Genomic DNA, 21301 nt, shown 5'->3' with positions numbered 1-21301 from the left:
CTGTGTATGGGTATGTGCGTCTGTCTGTGTGTGGGTATGTGCGTCTGTCTGTGTGTGGGTATGTGCGTCTGTCTGTGTGTGGGTACGTGCGTCTGTCTGTGTGTGGGTATGTGCGTCTGTCTGTGTATGGGTATGTGCGTCTGTCTGTGTGTGGGTATGTGCGTCTGTCTGTGTATGGGTATGTGCGTCTGTCTGTGTATGGGTATGTGCGTCTGTCTGTGTATGGGTATGTGCGTCTGTCTGTGTATGGGTACGTGCGTCTGTCTGTGTGTGGTTATGTGCGTGTGTGCACATCCATGTGTGTGTCTTTTAAAATGTGGCTCTTCAATTACATTCCAGTTGAGCAGGTCAGTTTATGTGATTCACAATGAATGTTTGGAGGCAGAGATTTCATGAAAGAAAGGGCAAGGTTTTGATCTAAAAACAGTCCTTAAAACAAAGCTAGCTAGACATACTACAACAAATTCTATTTCCTTGATATTTTGTACAGTTTGATTTTTCAGCAGCTGTGTATCTATAGGCTGCTGAGAGTGACAAGTGAGTTTACAAGTGAGTTTACACTAGCTAGCAAGCTGGCTAGAGTTTTGCACGAATGCACCTCAAAGACAACGCTAGCAAGCTACTGTAGAAAGCACATTTAGCCTGGAAATGCTGTAAGTTCTAGTGTAGCTAACATTGCACAGTGACAAGTTGAGAACAATGAAATCAACAGGAAAATACTGTTTCAAACCTCAATCCAAAGCGGATTGACCGACAAACGCATTGCTCTTGTCTTGAATGAATGCGATCTCTACGAACACCGGGGAAATTCCCTTTAAAACTGTGGTTCCCAACCAGAGGTACTAGGACACGGGGGTACTTGAGAAGACTCATGAGACCATAGGCTGACTGGTAAAATGCACGAGGGGGTACTTTGGGGGTACTCTGGGCACAGCAGAATGCAGTTGGTGTACAGTAACAGAAAAAGGTTGGGAACCACTACTTAAAAAGGTGCATTGTCGGTATTTTAGTGTGTAGAGCTAGAACCATAAATAATATATAATGATTCAATATCTATGTCTAGAACACGCTTTGAATGAATTCTGGCCTTAGTTATTGGACTGCTGGATCCTGAAGTGCTTTCCCTTTGGAACCACAAACCATACCAGAAGTCAAGCCTTTCTGTTGTGGTCTGTTACCATGAGACTATGATGAATAACCTTGAACCTCCCTGTTTGTGCCAAGAGCTAAGGCCTAGACTTTAGCTCAGTGTGCTAACGTGATATTGAAAACATACAGCAATGTTTGACGTATCCATTTTTTTGCAGAGACAAATCTTAAATAGCCCATTATGGATAAATTATAATTATTTTATTGCTTCACTGTTTAGGCGTTTTATTGTAAACTATAAAACACTACTCTATTTACGGTAATACAACACTTTTATATTTAACCAAGATCACATTGTTCTGGAACTGCAGCTGAAAGTAATAAGAGTGTGAAATGCATCTAAACAGGGATTCAGCTCATCTCCCCCCACACTGCAATAAGTTGTTGAGCTAAGCAGAAGATACGCAGCCAAACCCCTTAAGGTCTAAGGGTGACATACTTTGGCCAAAACGAAGGTCACATCCTAATAGCAACAAATCAATATTGAGTCAAAGGTCAAACACAAACATAGACACACAGACCCCCTCTGGGGAGCCAGGTCAAACATGTGGTCACAGCACACTGACTAACAGCATTTGTTTTTCCTAATAAGCAGCATAATGGCTGCCCACAATGGATACCAGGGACAGACTGGGACCAAAATGCAGCCAAGCATTTCTAACACACCGGACTTTCTTTGCTTTGAGGCCCACACATTGGCTGTCCCAACAACTCTTGTGTTATGAAACACTTTTCTCATCAAACCAGGAGGAGAAGAATCTGATGTTGCGTTGTGTGGTCATGTTGACTTCAATACCGGTACTCACTATTGCAACTCTTATGGCATATTCATATTAACTAGCCAGACAGTCACCAAGAAAATGCATGGCCTTTACATAACATAATAGTTAATAATAATATGAATAATAATATGAATAATAATATAATATGCCATCCTCTTATTCTTATCTGTATTTTTGGAAACTGCACTGTTGGTTAGGGGCTCGTAAGTAAGCATTTCACTGTTGTATTCAGCGCATGTGACTAAAACAATTTGATTTGATTTAATACATACTTCCCAAGTGACAGGCTAATATTGTCACCCATCAGACTATTCTGAAAATAATCTGGTTTTTACATATACTAAATAATATATGAAATTTGTTTTGATTTAGAATGGACCATTATCATACACCGGTCTCGAAACAGGGGCAGCGGGAAAAAATACATGTCATCTATGCACTTAAATAGCGAATGGAGAAGGCTTTTCCCGTGGTTCATTTTCATGTGTGTGGGTATGTGCGTCTGGTAGGTAAGCTATACTCCTGTTGTAAAGATAAGCAATGTGCTTAATATTAGGAAAGTTGAGAAATAAATATAGGGCGTAAGGGGAAAATTACTTTTTCCCACAGGGGTGTTGGGTGTTGCATAACTTTGTTAATTAATTCAATAAAATACCAATAATTTTTGGGGTTATTTGTTTATGAAATAAATTAACTAAGTATGTAATTGTTGTGTTATTTGTTGACTCAGGTTTCCTTTATGTAATATTAGGTTTTGATTGAATATCTGATAACATTCCGTATCAAAAATATAGAAAAGTAGACAAAATTATAAAGGGGAAATACTTTTTCACAGCACTGGAGATATATTATTAATATGAAATATTATTACATGATTTTAGAGGAATTGCAGCTCCAGAAATGCTTTAATCAACATGCGATAAAGCCCAAGAGCTTAGCTAACAAACCAAATGCAGACAAATTAGCAAACCGTGTCTACTCCTAGTTAGAAAATATTTGAATCATTGGATTACTTCAAACAAGCAAACACATGTTACTTGGTCAGAAGTGAGCCCATTGACGCTGCTTTGGACATGAGAGGACTAACAGCCACCGGGTGCGATAAGGTTAAAGAGTAGTGTTGTTGTAAGATTTTCCTTGGCAAAAAGGAAAACACGGAGCAGACATCACTCTTTAAAACCTACTTTTGTAGAATAGTGTGTGTTATTTGTTAAATAAACAAATATGACTGACTCTGGGTGAAGTCTGCTTCATGTTTCCTTTCCTTCCTTACTTCCTACAGATGTAGGATCTTAATTTGAGTCAGTTTTCTACAGCAGAAACATAATCCTGCAGCAACAGGAAATGTGAATTATTATGTGGATTATAATTAATGGACATTTTTGTAGGGGTTGATACATTTTTTGTAAGGGAAAATCAAGTCTGAAATTACAATGTGGAAATTACAAGTTTCAGAAGCCTTTTAAAACCTCAAATACACTAAACGTTTTAAAGTTATCTTACAAAAGCATGATCAAATTAAGATCCTACATCTGTAGCATCGCTGTACTGGTATCGTGGTAACCCTATTACAGAGTTATCATCATTGTCTCTCTCTCATATTCAACTCTGGTGTTTACCTGCTGCCTGTAGAATGATTGGTCCTCTGATTGAAGTTCCTCACATAAGAGCACTTTGATTACTGCTTTCATTTTGTGGACATAGCAGCGCCCTCCACTCACAAATGCACTGACTATCTATTCACACACACAGCTCAGAGGGGGTGTTTACTAAGGCTAATCTTTTCAGCAGATGGGACTCAAGCTGGCTTCGCCTGATTAGATTATGTAGGGTGAATGATTTAACTTTGCTGCCTCTCATCGATAGGTATAGGTGAGGTATTGTGAATTCTGGATGTAACTGATACAGTGGATACATGCACACAGGAGTCAGGACATAAGAGAGACAGGTTTTTATTTAGTCTACTTTAGTGTTTGACCTTGACTATGGCCTTTTCATGACATGGAGACAACGTCTGAAGTAGAATACATTTGAGATCAGGGATGGACAATAATAAGGGCCGAAGTGTGCAGGCTTTTGTTCCAGCCCAGCTGTAACATACCTATATCAAAAAGGTCTGCATGTCTACAAAGCACTGTGCGGAATTCATTCCAGGTAGTAACTTTGATTCTCAAAAAAAAAAGAGCCTGCCCAAAAGGCAAAATAAGCAGTGCAACTCCAAACATTGACATGGTACATCTCAAGCTGCTGTTACCTACGTTTCTGTAGTTAGATTATATAATCACTTTATTCTGGTCTCAAGCTCTTAGACCATATCCCCGCCCTTGTGCAGGGATAATCTCATGTACTTTGCTGAGCTTCTTGTTGCCCAGACTATGGAACAAGAGCTTCTGAATTTTAACAACATTTTACAGTCGTTGATTTGCACCTTTGCTCAGATCACTCCTGTGGCTTGTAAGATTTGTATTCAGTTGTACTAATGCTTTATGACAAGGCTATTGGGTTATTTGTAATTTAATGTTCACAACATGATTATGAAATATATATTGTTTAGATGAAATACAATTAAACGCACATTAAAATAAAAGCAATGCAATGAGTCGCCTTGACTATGTTAATCAAATAATTCTAACACACTTTCCCAATGAGCAGTATGTTTTAATGAGTCAGGTCTGAATGCCCTGATAAAAATACATGGACATTGATTATATAGGGTCTATAATCGGAGACTCTCTGTATCATGCTTGTGAACTTCAAAAACCAAAGTTATGGGCAGAGTGTGTCTCACCAGAGTGATTGGCTCTGTGAAGGTTGGCTGTGAGGGCGAGAGGTGGCAATTACTGCTAGTGTCACTGCCTTACATACAGGAGGGGGGGGGGGGGGGGGGGGGAGAGAGAGAGAGAGGCGAGGGGGCGATAGGAAGGGAGAAATGGGGGCGAGGAAAGGTGCAGAATGGTGCATGAAGAGCGAGAAAGACAGAAAGAGAGAGAGGGAGAGGAGGGGCTTGAGAGACAGGAAGCAATCGTTAGCTGAGCTCCCCTATCTCTAGCAAGCTCTGTATCCAAACAATCATCTGTTCAGGACCCACACAACATGACTAAGCCTTGACAGATTTCTCATGCTACAGTACACACCTTCACTCCTCCGGCCACCTCTCTCTGTTCCGTGTTGTTTTTCTATTCCTCTAGTTCAGGGCTCCATTTTCTATTGGAATTTTCTATCCGATTTCTATTAAATAAATTCAGAATTTTATATTGCAATAAGAAACTACCATAATTGACTATGGGGGAAAGAAAATCTCTAATTCTATTTACAAGAATTCAAAGTGTGTCACGTCTGAGAAGACTTGATAAAGTGGTGCTCTGCTCACACCGGCAAAAGGCTAGGCGTCCAGAGAAGCAACTAGAAACTGTTTTCCCATAGCCCCAGTGTATAGCTCTCCAGCCGGTGATAAAAGCCCTGTGCCTTGAGCCTAGTAAACAAGTCTGTGTGTTTTCCCACACCTGGGGCTTCAAAGCCTGTCCATAATGCTGCCTCGTGGTACTGCCTAGAAAGCCATCAACAGTTTAAGTCAACATTCGGTGTTGTCTCCCTCATAAAGACCCCTCTGGCCCCGCAGTGGGGAAGCCGCTGATGTTGAACCCTCTGGGTCTCCGAAACATTGCTGTTGACTGGCCATTTTTTTTACATGTTTAACCTATGCTGTTGACCTGAGAGATGATAGGTGAATAGATCCTGGATCACGCTGACATTGCCAGCTCACCACCAATCAGACAACGTTGAGAAAACTTTCACTTTAACAACAAGAGGCCAGTAGCGTAGCACGACAGAATTAAAAAGAACATACACTAAATGTACAAAACATTAAGAACACCTGCTCTTTCCATGACATGGACTGACCAGGTGAATCCATCCCTTATTGATGTCACTTCTTAAATACACTTAAATCAGTGTATATGAAGGGGAGGAGATGGGTTAAAGAAGGATTTTTAAGCCTTGAGACATGGGACAGGGTACTCACTTCAGAGACTTTCACACTGATCGGTGTCTGGTCCTTCCCACCGTGCTCCGAGCTGCTCGGCTCCCCCATCTGAGGACACACACACACTAAGTATCATTATATTAGGTTATTACAATACAATAAGTTAATGTAAATGTAGAATAAGCTTAATTGGAAATGAATAACTGAAACCACAATGAAACATTTAACCTATGAGTCCCTCTGAATCATAAACAGCCTAATTGTCTTAATATTAGATCAGGGTATAAAACCTCATCTCCACAATACAGAGACATTCTGCCATTAACCGTTGATGCTGAGCAGTACCTCGCTATTTGTTTGACTTTTGACCAAGGTGATTCTTCAATCAGTACCCCAACTATTATTGTGTACATGTCCAACACTATCAAAAATAAATGCTTAAACCTGGTACACACACGGATGAACGCACACACACACACACACACACTGTGTGGTGATAAGGAACGACCCAATCTCAGAATTCAAAGTCCCATGCATCTACTAAACATACACCTCCACTCCTTTAACACCAAGGGCTTTTGAACATTTGATGTACACACATACACACACACGCATAAACACACATACACACACATACACACACATACACACGTGCATACACACACACACACATACACACACACACACACACACGCATAAACACACACACACATGTATAAACCTTGGATTGATGATGCTATGTAATGGCCCACAAAATGACATGTATTTAAGCATTTATTTGTTGTAGTCGGGACAGTGACATTAGATTTGAAGGAATATGTTTTTAATAATTGCTCAGTTCTCTTAATATAATGTTCAAGCATGCATTTAGGTATCTGTAATATAACATACACTGTGTGGTGATTTAAGGAATCTTCAATGCAGCGTCCCCTGTTAGTCATCTATGGTTAATACATATCAGTAGCCATCACCTTATCCAGAGCGAAATCAGGAGCAGGTCTGGTAACTGTGTGGTGATTTAAGGGAGGTTAGCCATCCCTCCAGGGTTAAAGTATGGCTTCATAGGCTTATTTAATAGGAACATTAAATAGCAAACAAATCATTCAGTCAACATTCATTTCAGTTATTGGCTATGGCTATCTTTTATATGAATGCCGCTGCCACTGTATTGAAGCAATTTGATGCAGATCTGTGTACGAGCTGTGTGGTGATTTGAAAGGGATCTCAGGGATGGCTAACCCTGAAGATCCCTTCAATCACCACACAGTTACCAGACCTGGACTCAGGGATGGCTAACCCTGAAGATCCCTTCAATCACCACACAGTTACCAGACCTGGACTCAGGGATGGCTAACCCTGAAGATCCCTTCAATCACCACACAGTTACCAGATCTGGACTCAGGGATGGCTAACCCGAAAGATCCCTTAAATCACCACACAGTTACCAGATCTGGACTCAGGGATGGCTAACCCGAAAGATCCCTTAAATCACCACACAGTTACCAGACCTGGACTCAGGGATGGCTAACCCGAAGGATCCCTTAAATCACCACACAGTTACCAGACCTGGACTCAGGGATGGCTAACCCTGAAGATCCCTTCAATCACCACACAGTTACCAGACCTGGACTCAGGGATGGCTAACCCGAAAGATCCCTTAAATCACCACACAGTTACCAGATCTGGACTCAGGGATGGCTAACCCGAAAGATCCCTTAAATCACCACACAGTTACCAGACCTGGACTCAGGGATGGCTAACCCGAAAGATCCCTTAAATCACCACACAGTTACCAGACCTGGACTCAGGGATGGCTAACCCTGAAGATTCCTTAAATCACCACACAGTTACCAGACCTGGACTCAGGGATGGCTAACCCTGAAGATTCCTTAAATCACCACACAGTTACCAGACCTGGACTCAGGGATGGCTAATCCTGAAGATCCCTTCAATCACCACACAGTTGCCAGACCTGGACTCAGGGATGGCTAACCCTGAAGATACCTTGTATCACCACACAGTTACCAGACCTGGACTCAAGGATGGCTAACCCTGAAGATCCTTTCAATCTCCACGGAGTTAAGTAAATCTGCTTTTAGTTTTTTTGCGCCTCTCATGTGGAATAATCTCCAAAGCTCCTTAAAGGGGTATTTCATGAATATGGCAATTATGCCCTTTATCTACTTCCACAGAGTCATATGAACTAGTGGATACCATTTTTATGTCTCTGTGTCCAATATGAAAGAAGGTAGATATAGTTTCACAAGCCAATGCTAACTAGAGTTAGCGCAATGACTGGAAGTCTATGGGTATCTGCTAGCATGCTAGTAGATACCCATAGACTTCCAATCATTGAGGTCATAAAGTCTGTCTGTGGTATGAATACTTGGTAGAACTGTAATGCAGAAACCAGCTACCATCTGAATGTACACATAGTGCTGTATTGATTTGTATTATTCAAAATATAGTTAGTCTACGTTAATGTTATATAAATACCAGAATTAGTATAATATCCTCCAATATTCTATATGTGCAACTTGTTAGGGTATTTGGGTTGCTATAACATTTGGTTTGAAGTGACATTAAGGATTTGAGCATGCTTTAGGAAGCATCCTGCCATCCTACCACTCCCATGGGTTCACTAGCAGTGATGCTAATGCTGGCAGTGGGGTAAGTAAATAAAGAAAACTAAGCCTTATTTTTGGTCATTGTCTCCCAGGATCAATGAACGAATCCGTTTTTTCAATAAAATAAAATGTTTAGTCTACCTCCCCTTTAACTAGCAAAAACGAAATGATACTACAATCAAATGATGGTAAATCAGCGTTTTAGTAATAATGTGGATTGTCCTCCAGAAAAAAGCTGCACATTATTTAAGGGAATATTTTTGTTTAGCAAAATATGCAAATTAACTGTAATGTTGCTAAAACAACAGTCTGTTTTGGATCTTTTTTATTTCAGATAACATTATTTACATGTGTAATTATGTTTTAATGACTTAATGTTTTGTAATTATTGTTGCTTTTTCAAACAGTTTGTTCTTGGGGCCAAAATGACCCCAGTTGGTAAAATAAGTTGGTAGCATGAGGGTTAATGAATCTGCTAAGAATCATCAGCATGATGTCATGAACATAGAAATAAAATGAATATAAAGGGGGTCTCCATTCAAGTCAATGATGGCATAATCACGCTTTCCGTAGCCGATGTGAGCAAGACCTTTAAATAGATCAACATTCACAAAGCCGCGGGGCCAGACGGATTATCAGGACGTGTACTCAAAGCATGTGCGGACCAACTGGCAAGAGTCTTCACTGACCTTTTCAACCTCTCCCTGACCGAGTCTGTAATACCTACATGTTTCAAACAGACCACCATAGTCCCTGCGCCCAAGAACACTAAGGTAACCTGCCTAAATGATTACTGCCCCGTAGCACTCACATCGGTAGCCATGAAGTGCTTTGAAAGACTGGTCATCAACACCATCATGCCAGAAACCCTAGACCCACTCCAATTCGCATAGCGCCCTAACAGATCTACAGATGACGCAATCTCTATTGCACTCCACACTGCCCTTTCCCACCTAGACAAAAGGAACACCTATGTGAGAATGCTGTTCATTGACTACAGCTCAGCGTTCAATCCTATAGTGCCCACAAAGATCATCATTAAGCTAAGGACCCTGGGACTAAAAACCCGCCTCTGCAACTGGATTCTGGACTTCCTGATGGACCACACCCAGGTGATAAGGGTAGACAACAACACATCTGCCACACTGATCCTTAACACTGGGGCCCCTCAGGGTTGCGTGCTTAGTCCCCTCCTGTACTCCCTGTTCACCCACGACTGCGTGGCCAATCGTGACTCCAACATCATCATTAAGTTTGCTGATGACACAACAGTGGTAGGCCTGATCACTGACAACGATGATACCACCTATAGGGAGGAGGTCAGAGACCTGGCAGTGTTGTGCCAGGTCAACAAACTCTCCCTCAATGTGAGCAAAACAAAAGTAGCTGATAGTGGACTATAGAAAAAGGAGGGTCAAACAGGCCCCCATTAATATAGACGGGGCTCTAGTGGAGCGGGTCGAGAGTTTCAAGTTCCTTGGTGTCCACATCATAAACAAACTATCATGGTCCAAACACACCAAGACAGTTGTGAAGAGTGCACGACAACACCTTTACCCCTCAGGAGACTGAAAAGATGTGGCATGGGTCCCCAGATACTCAAAAGGTTCTACAGCTGCACCATCGAGAGCATCCTGACCGGTTGACCTGTTATGGCAACTGCTCGGCATCTGACCGTAAGGCGCTACAGAGGGTAGTGCATACGGGCCAGTACATCACTGGGGCCAAGCTTCCTGCCTTTTTACTCAGCTGCTACTCGCTGTTTATTATTTATGCGTTTCTGGACTTTACCCCTACCTACATGTACATATTACCTGGACTAACCTGTACCCCCGCACACTGACTCGGTACCGGTACCCCCTGTATACAGCCTTGTTATTGTTATGCCATTTTCTTGCGTTACTTTTTTATTGTATTTTTTTACTTCAGTTTATTTAGTAAATATTTTCTTAATTCCATTTCTTGAACTTCATTGTTCGTTAAGGACTTGTAAAGTAAGCATTTCACGGTAAGGTCTACTACACCTGTTGTATTCGGAGCATGTGACAAATAAATTGGATTTGATTCAATCATAATGATCTGTATAGTAGTATTGGGACAGTTTCGGGGACAGATTAAGCCTATTAGTGGAGTAAAAAGAAGCATCACCATCACACAAAACATTTCCAAACACTACTAATCATCCCTTAGATAATATTAGCTAGATTAGGTCTACACCTGTTATATTTGGCGCATGGGTGGACTGGCAGAAATTGATGGTACCCATGATGCCAGAAAGTAAAAGCAGGAAGTGTACCCTTCAATATGTGCTGTGATTTGTAAAGTCAACTCAACTGACATTACAAATAGCCACATCATTTAAATGAACATTCTACTTTACCATGGCAATCCAGCATCAGTTGATAGAACATTCCAAAATACCATGGGAATTATTGCATCACAATACAAGGTAGACATTGTGAATGTACCCATGAGTTTATCAGTCAAATTGCCAGGGTTAGAGCTTCCAAGCCCATTCTATTCATTATTTTTCTATGGTCATGAACATCAGGGTGAGAATCGGCATTCAAAACTAATCAAGGACTCAACAAGTAGTTCAAACAAGTAAAAGAATGATGAATAAAACCTAGAATAATCTATAAATGATTTATTCTAGCTCCATTTCGAGGACTTATTAATAGACGTCTCAGCTTCATTGTGGAAAGTTGCTTTCGTCAAAGGGCAAGCATTTATAACCCTCACACCTTCAGCTCTCTCCATCCATTCCTTTAAATTACAATGTCACAGGCCAGGCCTGCGTATATACATCATAGCCAAGTTCTTGGAGCTCTTCCAACACTGGCAGGCTCTCTCTCAAAGGCCAATAGCTAGAGCTACACAGTCCAGCACACTGTTGCCGACACAGCTCCTGTTACTTCCTTGTTGGGAACAGCATCAAAAAAACAGTAGAACCAGAGCCTGTGTTTGTCAGCAGAGTCGTTCTGTGTAATGGGGAAAACTGCTAAAGAAGGGATGGGTGTGTGGAGCTGGCGATCTGCTCAGGGCTCCCGATTCCAGGGGATCTAGGGACCAATTATCAGTTCTCATCTCACATTGGAGGCCTATTCTTTTTAACGATGACCGTTGAAAGCCAACATCCACCAATGGCTGGCAAGATAAAACAGCATATGGGTCTTTCTATAAATAAAGGGACCAATTTTTGACATCAGGGTCAAAATTCCTAAATGGTTTGATAATAATAATAATAACAAAAATATTATTATAATCAGTAAACTCTTAAAACAGTGTGTGTGTGTGTGTGTGTGTGTGTGTGTGTGTGTGTGTGTGTGTGTGTGTGTGTGTGTGTGTGTGTGTGTGTGTGTGTGCAAACTAGACATCACATTATTGCTTCCTCTGTCCTTGTTTCCTCCACTTCTTGCCTCGCATTGTAACTACATTGGAGCCCGAGGGGAGGAACCTTCCCCCAATATGCGTTGAGAGGGAGGTGAGGAATGGAGGACACAAGGGGAGAATCTCAATTGCATGTCCTTCATTCTTCACGTCCTCTCTCCTCGCCTCCTTCTCAAAACCCATTGGATAAGAAGGTGAGAGGGGAGGGACTTCTGACCTCATCCAATGGGTTTTGAGAAGGAGACAACAAATCAAAGAAATGCAATTGAGACAGAGGAAGTAAGTACTTGACAGCTATGAACATGCTTTTACAGGGCCAGACTGACTGACTGAGCTACCATAATACCCATGGCCTGTCCAGAAACAACCCCTAGCCCCTACTACCCAGAGTCTAGACACTTGTGGAGATCTGAGAGGGATTGATGCGTGGTGACATGGTGAGAGCTCCACCTCACCCTCTGATAGGCTTAGTGGAATTTTGGCGGTATTGCTCTACACCTGTCCAAATCTGTCCAATGCTCTCAGTGTCTAGGAGGAGGGGTTAGGGGTTGTTTCTCCACGGTAATGTGTGGTGGACCTACAGCACGACACTTGAGGCATTGGTTGGATGTTTAATTCCATTGACATACACAGACAGATTTGCACAGGTGTAAGTTGCACACCCACGGCACTATCAGGCTAATCAGACTGGTCTGAGAAGCCCAGACCTGCTGTAAACAGTGAAAGAATATATTTACATTTCTACTATTCATTCGAGCTAGTTAGATGTGCAACCACTGACTAACTATAGCTACCAATGGTTAGCTAGGTAGCTAGGATATACAGTGTATTCGGAAAGTATACAGACCCCTTCCCCTTTTCCAAATTTTGTTACGTTACAGCCTTATTCGAAAATGGAATCAATCCATTTTTTCCTCATCAATCTATACACAATACTATCATGACACAAGGCGAGACCCAGATTCAGACACAGGAGGCAGATGGTTGGAGTCTTACAATATTTATTAATCCAATAGGGGAAGACAAGAGAATGGTCGTGGACAGGCAAAAGGATCAAAACCAGTTCAGAGTCCAAAAGATACCGAAGGGCAGGCAGAATCAAGGTCAGGCCAGGCAGGATGATCAGGCAGGCAAAAAAGAAGTCCAGAGTCAGGCAGGGGTCAAAACCGGGAGGACTATCAAAAAGAGAATAGAAAATGGAGTACGGGAAAAACACGCTGGTTGACTTGACTAAACATACAAGACGAACTGGCATAGAGAGACAGGAAACACAGTGATAAATACACTGTGGAAAACAAGCAACAACTGGAGGTGGTGGAGACAATAACGAGGACAGGTGAAACTGATCAGCCTATTTACAATAAGTATTCAGAACCTTTGCTATGAGACTCGAAATTGAGCTCAGGTGCATCCTGTTTCCATTGATCATCATTGAGATGTTTCTACAACTTGATTGGAGTCCACTTGTGGTAAATTCAATTGATTGGACATGACTTGGAAAGGCACACACCTGTCTATATAAGGTCCCAAAGTTGACAGTGCATGCACTGTCAGAGCAAAACCCAAGCCATGAGGTCAAAGGAATTGTCCGTAGAACTCAGAGACAGGATTGTGTCGATGCACAGATCTGGGGATGGGTACCAAAACATTTCTGCAGCATTGAAGGTCCCCAAGAACACATTGGTCTCCATCATTCTTAAATGGAATAAATGTGGAACTACCAAGACTCTTCCTACAGCTGGCCGCACTGCCAAACTGAGCAATCGAGGGAGAAGGGCCTTGGTCAGGGAGGTGACCAAGAACTCAATGGTCACTCTGACAGAGCTCCAGAGTTCCTCTGTGGAGATGGGAGAATCTTCCAGAAGGACAACCATCTCTGCAGCACTCCAACAATCAGGCCTTTATGGTAGAGTGGCCAGACGGAAGCCACTCCTCAGTAAAAGGAACATGACAGCCCGCTTGGAGCATAAAGGCACCTACGGGACCCATAGACCATGAGAAACAAGGCTCTCTGGTCTGATGAAACTCTTTGGACTGAATGCCAAGCGTCACATCTGGAGGAAACCTGGCACCATCCCTACGGTGAAGCATAATGGTGGCAATATCATGCTGTGGGGATGTTTCTTAACAGCAATGACTGGGAGTCAGAATCGAGGGAAAGATGAACAGAGCAAAGTACAGAGAGACCCTGGATGAAAACTTACTCCAGAGCACTCAGAACCTCAGACTGGGAATGGGAATGTTCACCTTCCAACAGGACAACAACCCTAAATGCACAGCCATTTCTGGAGAGACCTGTGCAGTAATGCTCCCCATCCAACCTGACAGAGCTTGAGAGGATCTGCAGAGAAGAATCTGAGAAACTCCCCAAATACAGGTGTGCCAAGCTTGTAGCGTCATACCCAAGAAGACTCAAGGCTGTAATCGCTGCCAAAGGTGCTTCAACAAAGTACTGAGGAAAGGGTCTGAATACTTATGTAAATGTGATATGTTTTTTATTGTTAATACATTTGCAAAAAATGTATTTAAAAAACTGTTTTTGGTTTGTATTATGGGGTATTGTGTGTAGATCGAGGGGGGAAATGATTTAATCTATTTTAGAATAAGGCTGTAACATAACAAAATGTGGAAAAAGTCAAGGAGTCTGAATACTTTCCGAATGCACTGTATTAGTCAGCTAACCATTTACAGTAACAGCAGTTCATTAACAAGTCAATAGACACTAAATCATATGCAGAAATTTTGAAATCTTACCTTATATTGGCACTGTGGCATGGTATGAGCAGCTATTAATCAATTAATTATTAGATAATAGTTTAATAGAATGGAGTTAGAAGGGTGACCTCCTACTAAAGGACAGGAAGTGTTGGCTGCGCACTTGAGCAGGCATTCCACATTAAACCCTACACACATTTGAACATCAAAATATGAAGGTTTTTGGGAGTTTTATATGCACAAAAAAAATGGATTTCTCTTCAAAAATGTATAAACAGGCTGTTTTCATATTCCATTTGAACTCGGAAAACAAATTATTAAAATGTACATGGAACATAATCTTACCTCGGGAATCTTGATTTAATGTTGTCCATGAAGTAGGCTAATTATCTTGACCGCCGTAACAACAGACACCAAAACTGTCTGTCAACTGTCTGTCAATCCTCGAGATCAACATTATTCCCACACTTTGGCTGTTGTTAAATCGCATTCAGTATCACACAAGCTCTTTATCACATGACTGTCATTCAGAAAATCCTTTCCTGAATCAACTGATGTTGCGCGATAATGTCCCTACGTAACTAAACAGCTAGACATCAAATGCGCATCAAACTACTTTTATATTATTGACGAACCCTGTTAATGACAGTATTGATTTTAGTTTTATTAATCATATTTGTAAGGATGGACGCTGGAGACGAGAAGCAGGTACAGGGAGTGAACATTTAATCACAACGGACATGAACAGAATACGGACAGCATCTGGACAGGGGAAACAGAATTGGACAGGAACAGAATACGGACAGCGTCTGGACAGGGGAAACAGAAATGGACAGGAACAGAATACGGACAGCGTCTGGACAGGGGAAACAGACAGGAACAGAATACGGACAGCATCTGGACAGGGGAAACAGACAGGAACAGAATACGGACAGCATCTGGACAGGGGAAACAGACAGGAACAGAATACGGACAGCATCTGGACAGGGGAAACAGACAGGAACAGAATACGGACAGCGTCTAGACAGAGGAAACAGACAGGAACAGAATACGGACAGCATCTGGACAGGGGAAACAGAATTGGACAGGAACAGAATACGGACAGCGTCTGGACAGGGGAAACAGAAATGACAATAATGCTGACATGGGGATGAAACAGAGTAAACAGAAAGATATAGGGAAGTCAATCAAAACGTGAAGGAGTCCGGAGGGGCCCAATGAGCGGTGATGCGCATAATGATGGTGACAGGTGTGCTCTCGAGCGTCAGAGAGGGAGAGCGCTAGCAGGCATGACAATATTAAAGTTACTATTTCTGTTTGAAGCATTGGATTTTTCAATCACATACATTATTTTGGATATGTGTGCCCTTGAAAACTGTTTACACACCGTAACATAGGGAGATACGAAATGCTACGAGGTTACAATACACTTCCGAGATCTCCATGCAAAAAAGAGACAGACAGCAATATCCAGGAACTTCACATGATCAAGGTCAATGTGTAATTCAATTGTTAAATGCTGAGTATATGATATAACTACAAACAACAGTATCATACATTTTTAAACATAGGTTTTGATTAAACTTTTTTATTATATTGAATGTATTTATGTTCCCCTTTATATCATAATGTATTCACATGAAGAATAAAAAAGTCAAATTATTATTAATGACTTTGTAAGAGCTCCAAACAGACTACAAGAAATACTCACTGGTACCCTCTTTTATAGAAAGACCCACATATATTAATTGAACCTGACCAAATTTGATGTCATGCCGATAGATGTAGTCAGAGAATATAATAATAATTAATTAGGTGACACAAAGTACAGATGTAGGATCTTCACGTGATCACTCTTTTGTTGCTAAGAATTTTCCTGCACGGCAGGAAATGCAACATTTTTGTTTATTTGAGTTCTAAATAGTATTCTATAGTTTGTAATTTCCACTTTGAAATTGTGACACACACAAGGAAATGATTATTCAGTATTTTTGTTTTCACAAATCTGTAATTGATTCCATTGTCTGTTTTATTGCTTGAGAATTTAGGCAAGGAACAGTCCCAATGTATGTATCTCAATACCTACAAACTGTAATAAAACTTGAACTTAAACTGTGAAACAGAAAAACAGTTATCTTATCGTGCTATTATTTTTCTGTGTTTTTTAGAGTCAACTGGCTTCCTCATTGGTGAAGTAGTACCACTACCACAGAACTACAATGAGTAGAAACGGCCTCCACATTCAAGTCAATAATCCTGTAATGGGTAGACTGGCAGGATTCATTACATTTCTAAGCCCGCTACTCCGAGGTCCCATCAGGCTCACCTCGGTTGGGCAGGCGTGGTGTAGCACCGCGGTGAGGGAGCCCGTGCCCGTCTGTTCCCACTTGTCGGCCATGTGGTTGACCTCCTCCAGCTTCTGCTTGCAGCTCTTTTGGGTGTTCAGCAGCGTCACCTCATAGAACTCCTGGATATCTGAGGAAAACATGACAGATTCCCATTTGATCATTTACAATACTTAGAAATGTCCCTTGAGAGGAAATATGGATGAAAACAGACACTTGACAAGCCTTTCACTAATTACAATTTAATTTCAGTGTAAGCTGGCAGACTTCCGTTTACGTCAACATGCTGCGTTACAGATGTACATGGAAATGGGGGTCTTTGATTAAACACAGGATTACTGCCTCATTGGCCATCAACCAAAATAAATGGGGGCAATTTGTAAAATTGGATTTCTGGCACTGACATTAGATGCCATAGCAGAAGAACAGCACCGACGTATGGCCAAATTCTCTTGTCCGGTACAACTGGGAACCCTCCTATGAGGCAGAGTAGTCCAAAGTTCTGTTGTAGACTGTCCCAAAATCTGTCCCAAATTCATAGTTATTCATTTGCTCTGGATATCTGCACGGCATTGCATATATAGAGAATTCACCGTCACTGAATGCAACTTGGAACCGAATTATAAGGTACAAACATTAGTCTACAGGGCTGTATCAGGGCTACGCAGGTTCTCAGGATAAAGAAACCACAAACACAAAAAGAGCAAATAGCTGTAAGTACAAAATATATCTGCAACTCTGCTCCCAGTCCTTAGCCTTAGTGAAGACTAGAAGCTGATGTCTCTTGTTGAAGGAGCAGTCAACAATATTTTGGCAAGAAGTCTAAGCTAGATCCATTTGGACAGCTTGTGCCACCAGCAGTCGGGTGTGCGCTGAAGCAGCTTGGTCAAAGCTGTTTTTTTATCATTCTGTCTCAATTATATGGCCAAAATGTACTTACGAAATTAATTGTTTTATTAAATTATTCCAACAAATCTTTGCATGCTGTTACATTAGGCTATTATTTGGATACCGGAGCATTATAATAATTTACAAATGTTCAGAAAATCATTAACACATGATCAATAAATGGTTTATAAATGATAGTTATTATTAGGTGTTACCGCAAAATGCTTGATGGCCCAGTTCTTGCATAATGTATTAACTATGCAGTAGGCAATTGGCAAACATTGCTCTTGAAGTGAGTCTCCACAGCCAAGAGGTGTAATTCACTTCAAGACAGACAACAAAAGTAAAGCTATTCAATTGAAACCCTAATCTTTTTGCAAGAATTCAACACTGGAAGAGAATTCAAACCCAAACATTCCAGCTTACCAACAGTTTGATACACAACCCTCATTCAACGCTGATTGGCAAACACCATGTTTTCTACATACAACACAAACTGTAGTGATTCCCTCTGGTCTTGTGTAATTTAATCCAAAGAGAGTCTTGTGTGTCATGTGTGTCGTGTTGATGTCTTGTTGATGTCATGTGTGTCATGTTGATGTCTTGTGTGTCTTGTTGATGTCATGTGTGTCATGTTGATGTCTTGTGTGTCTTGTTGATGTCATGTGTGTCTTGTTGATGTCTTGTGTGTCTTGTTGATGTCTTGTGTGTCATGTTGATGTCTTGTGTGTCTTGTTGATGTCTTATGTGTCTTGTTGATGTCATGTGTGTCATGTGTGTCTTGTTGATGTCTTGTGTGTCTTGTTGATGTCTTATGTGTCATGTGTGTCTTGTTGATGTCTTGCGTGTCTTGTTGATGTCTTGTGTGTCTTGTTGATGTCTTGTGTGTCTTGTTGATGTCTTGTGTGTCTTGTTAATGTCTTGTGTGTCTTGTTGATGTCTTATGTGTCATGTGTGTCTTGTTGATGTCTTGCGTGTCTTGTTGATGTCTTGTGTGTCTTGTTGATGTCTTGTGTGTCTTGTTGATGTCTTGTGTGTCTTGTTGATGTCTTGTGTGTCTTGTTGATGTCTTGTGTGTCATGTGGGTCTTGTTGATGTCTTGTGTGGCATGTTGATGTCTTGTGTGTCTTGTTGATGTCATGTGTGTCTTGTTGATGTCTTGTGTGTCTTGTTGATGTCATGTGTGTCATGTTGATGTCTTGTGTGTCTTGTTGATGTCATGTGTCATGTTGATGTCTTGTGTGTCTTGTTGATGTCATGTTGATGTCTTGTGTGTCTTGTTGATGTCATATGTGTCTTGTTGATGTCTTGTGTGTCTTGTTGATGTCATGTGTGTCATGTTGATGTCTTGTGTGTCTTGTTGATGTCATGTGTGTCATGTTGATGTCTTGTGTGTCTTGTTGATGTCATGTGTGTCATGTTGATGTCTTGTGTGTCTTGTTGATGTCATGTGTGTCTTGTTGATGTCTTGTGTGTCTTGTTGATGTCTTGTGTGTCTTGTTGATGTCTTGTGTGTCTTGTTGATTGATGTCTTGTGTGTCTTGTTGATGTCTTGTGTGTCTTGTTGATGTCTTGTGTGTCATGTGGGTCTTGTTGATGTCTTGTGTGGCATGTTGATGTCTTGTGTGTCTTGTTGATGTCTTATGTGTCTTGTTGATGTCTTGTGTGTCTTGTTGATGTCTTGTGTGTCATGTTGATGTCTTGTGTGTCTTGTTGATGTCTTGTGTGTCATGTTGATGTCTTGTGTGTCTTGTTGATGTCTTGTGTGTCTTGTTGATGTCATGTGTGTCATGTGTGTCTTGTTGATGTCTTATGTGTCTTGTTGATGTCATGTGTGTCATGTGTGTCTTGTTGATGTCTTGTGTGTCTTTTTGATGTCTTCGGGTCGTTGTCATGCTGGAAGACCAAGCCATACCTTTGTCTGTACATTATACCTTGAAGCTATTTTATTTCCCCCAGAAACCTCCTTTTACTCTCTGTTCCAGACATCCTAGACGACCAATTCTCATAGCTTTTAGCCGTACCCTTATCCTACTCCTCCTCTGTTCCTCTGGTGATGTAGAGGTGAATCCAGGCCCTGCAGTGCCTAGCTCCACTCCTATTCCCCGGGTGCTCTCTTTTCATGACTTCTGTAACCATAATAGCCTTGGTTTCATGCATGTTAACATTAGAAGCCTCCTCCCTAAGTTTGTTTTATTCACTGCTTTAGCACACTCCGAAAACACGGATGTTCTAGCCGTTTCTGAATCCTGGCTCAAGAAGACCACCAAAAATTCTGAAATCTTCATCCCTAACTACAACATTTTCAGACGAGATAGAACGGCCAAAGGGGGCGGTGTTGCAATCTACTGTAGAGTGTAGTGGCAGAATCAGAATCCTTTATGTAACATTTATAAATAAGATGTTTTATACATTTTTATAGTATGCTTATGTGGGAAAAGTTACTTGGGCCCAGAGAGGGGAGAGGTCGGGTTAGTCTTATCTGTCAATGTGTCTGTAACTATTCCTAAACCATGTGAAGGGATGGTGTGATTAATAGGGAACCAGTTAGGTGGCTCCACAATGTCTGTGTGCCAGTCACTTCTCTCTGTAAGCTTGTCCAGGAGGGGTTGTATTTTTTATGGGAGTATCTAGAAATTGACAATTGATATATGGCATAGGATGAGGTAATGTCTTGGTCCTAAGTGGTACCAAAAACGAGATAGGAGCTTCGTTTAGGAGACCAAACTGAACGATAATTTATAGCTAATGCTATAAATGATGGGATACTCTTTTTTCTGGTAAAAGGTTCTTTGTATAATGTTCCTAAGATCTGTTATTCGTCATGTGAGTTTTGATGGGTGTGTCTTGGCTATAAATGGTACTAAGGACTGTCTTGTAAGCACTCTCAGAGAATGATTTTATGGACACTGAATTGATCTGAGAGTCACAGGGCTATGGTGAAGATCATATAATTAAAGATGGACTTTATGATAACTCTGACTTGTGTGCGCTCTCTCATGATTTGGTAATACAGGAAATTTCCACGACAAGAGATAGCCTGCAGAGTTCTGTCCTACTATCCAGGTCTGTACCCAAACAATTTGAACTTCTACTTTTAAAAATCCACCTTTCTAAAAACAAGTCTCTCACCGTTGCCGCCTGCTATAGACCACCCTCTGCCCCCAGCTGTGCTCTGGACACCATATGTGAACTGATTGCCCCCCATCTATCTTCAGAGCTCGTGCTGCTAGGCGACCTAAACTGGAACATGCTTAACACTCCAGCCATTCTACAATCTAAGCTTGATGCCCTCAATCTCACACAAATTATCAATGAACCTACCAGGTACCACCCCAAAGCCGTAAACACGGGCACCCTCATAGATATCATCCTAATCAACTTGCCCTCTAAATACACCTCTGCTGTTTTCAACCAAGATCT

General features: G+C 41.3%; 1 protein-coding gene across 22 annotated transcripts in view; it reads right to left on the bottom strand.

The window, feature by feature from the left end:
- LOC139418051 (discs, large homolog 2 (Drosophila)) overlaps positions 1-21301 on the bottom strand; it is a 290161-nt gene that overhangs the window by 227180 nt on the left and 41680 nt on the right. For 17 of the 22 annotated variants that reach the window (XR_011635267.1, XM_071167181.1, XM_071167182.1 and 14 more), the window contains exons 3-4: positions 16972-17120; positions 5953-6021 (exon numbers count right to left, since the gene is read on the bottom strand). Coding sequence is in view for 21 of the 22 variants with exons in the window: in XM_071167181.1 (XP_071023282.1) it covers positions 5953-6021; positions 16972-17120 (218 nt within the window). In the remaining variant the exon portion in view is untranslated. Of the gene's footprint in view, positions 1-3550; positions 3635-5952; positions 6022-16971; positions 17121-21301 lie in introns of those variants that run through there. The other 5 variants (XM_071167192.1, XM_071167196.1, XM_071167193.1 and 2 more) reach the window with 2 other exon arrangements.

Source organism: Oncorhynchus clarkii, chromosome 10 (assembly GCF_045791955.1).
Source record: "Oncorhynchus clarkii lewisi isolate Uvic-CL-2024 chromosome 10, UVic_Ocla_1.0, whole genome shotgun sequence".
Lineage (NCBI taxonomy): Eukaryota > Metazoa > Chordata > Actinopteri > Salmoniformes > Salmonidae > Oncorhynchus > Oncorhynchus clarkii.
This window is presented reverse-complemented; position numbering and strand designations above follow the sequence as displayed.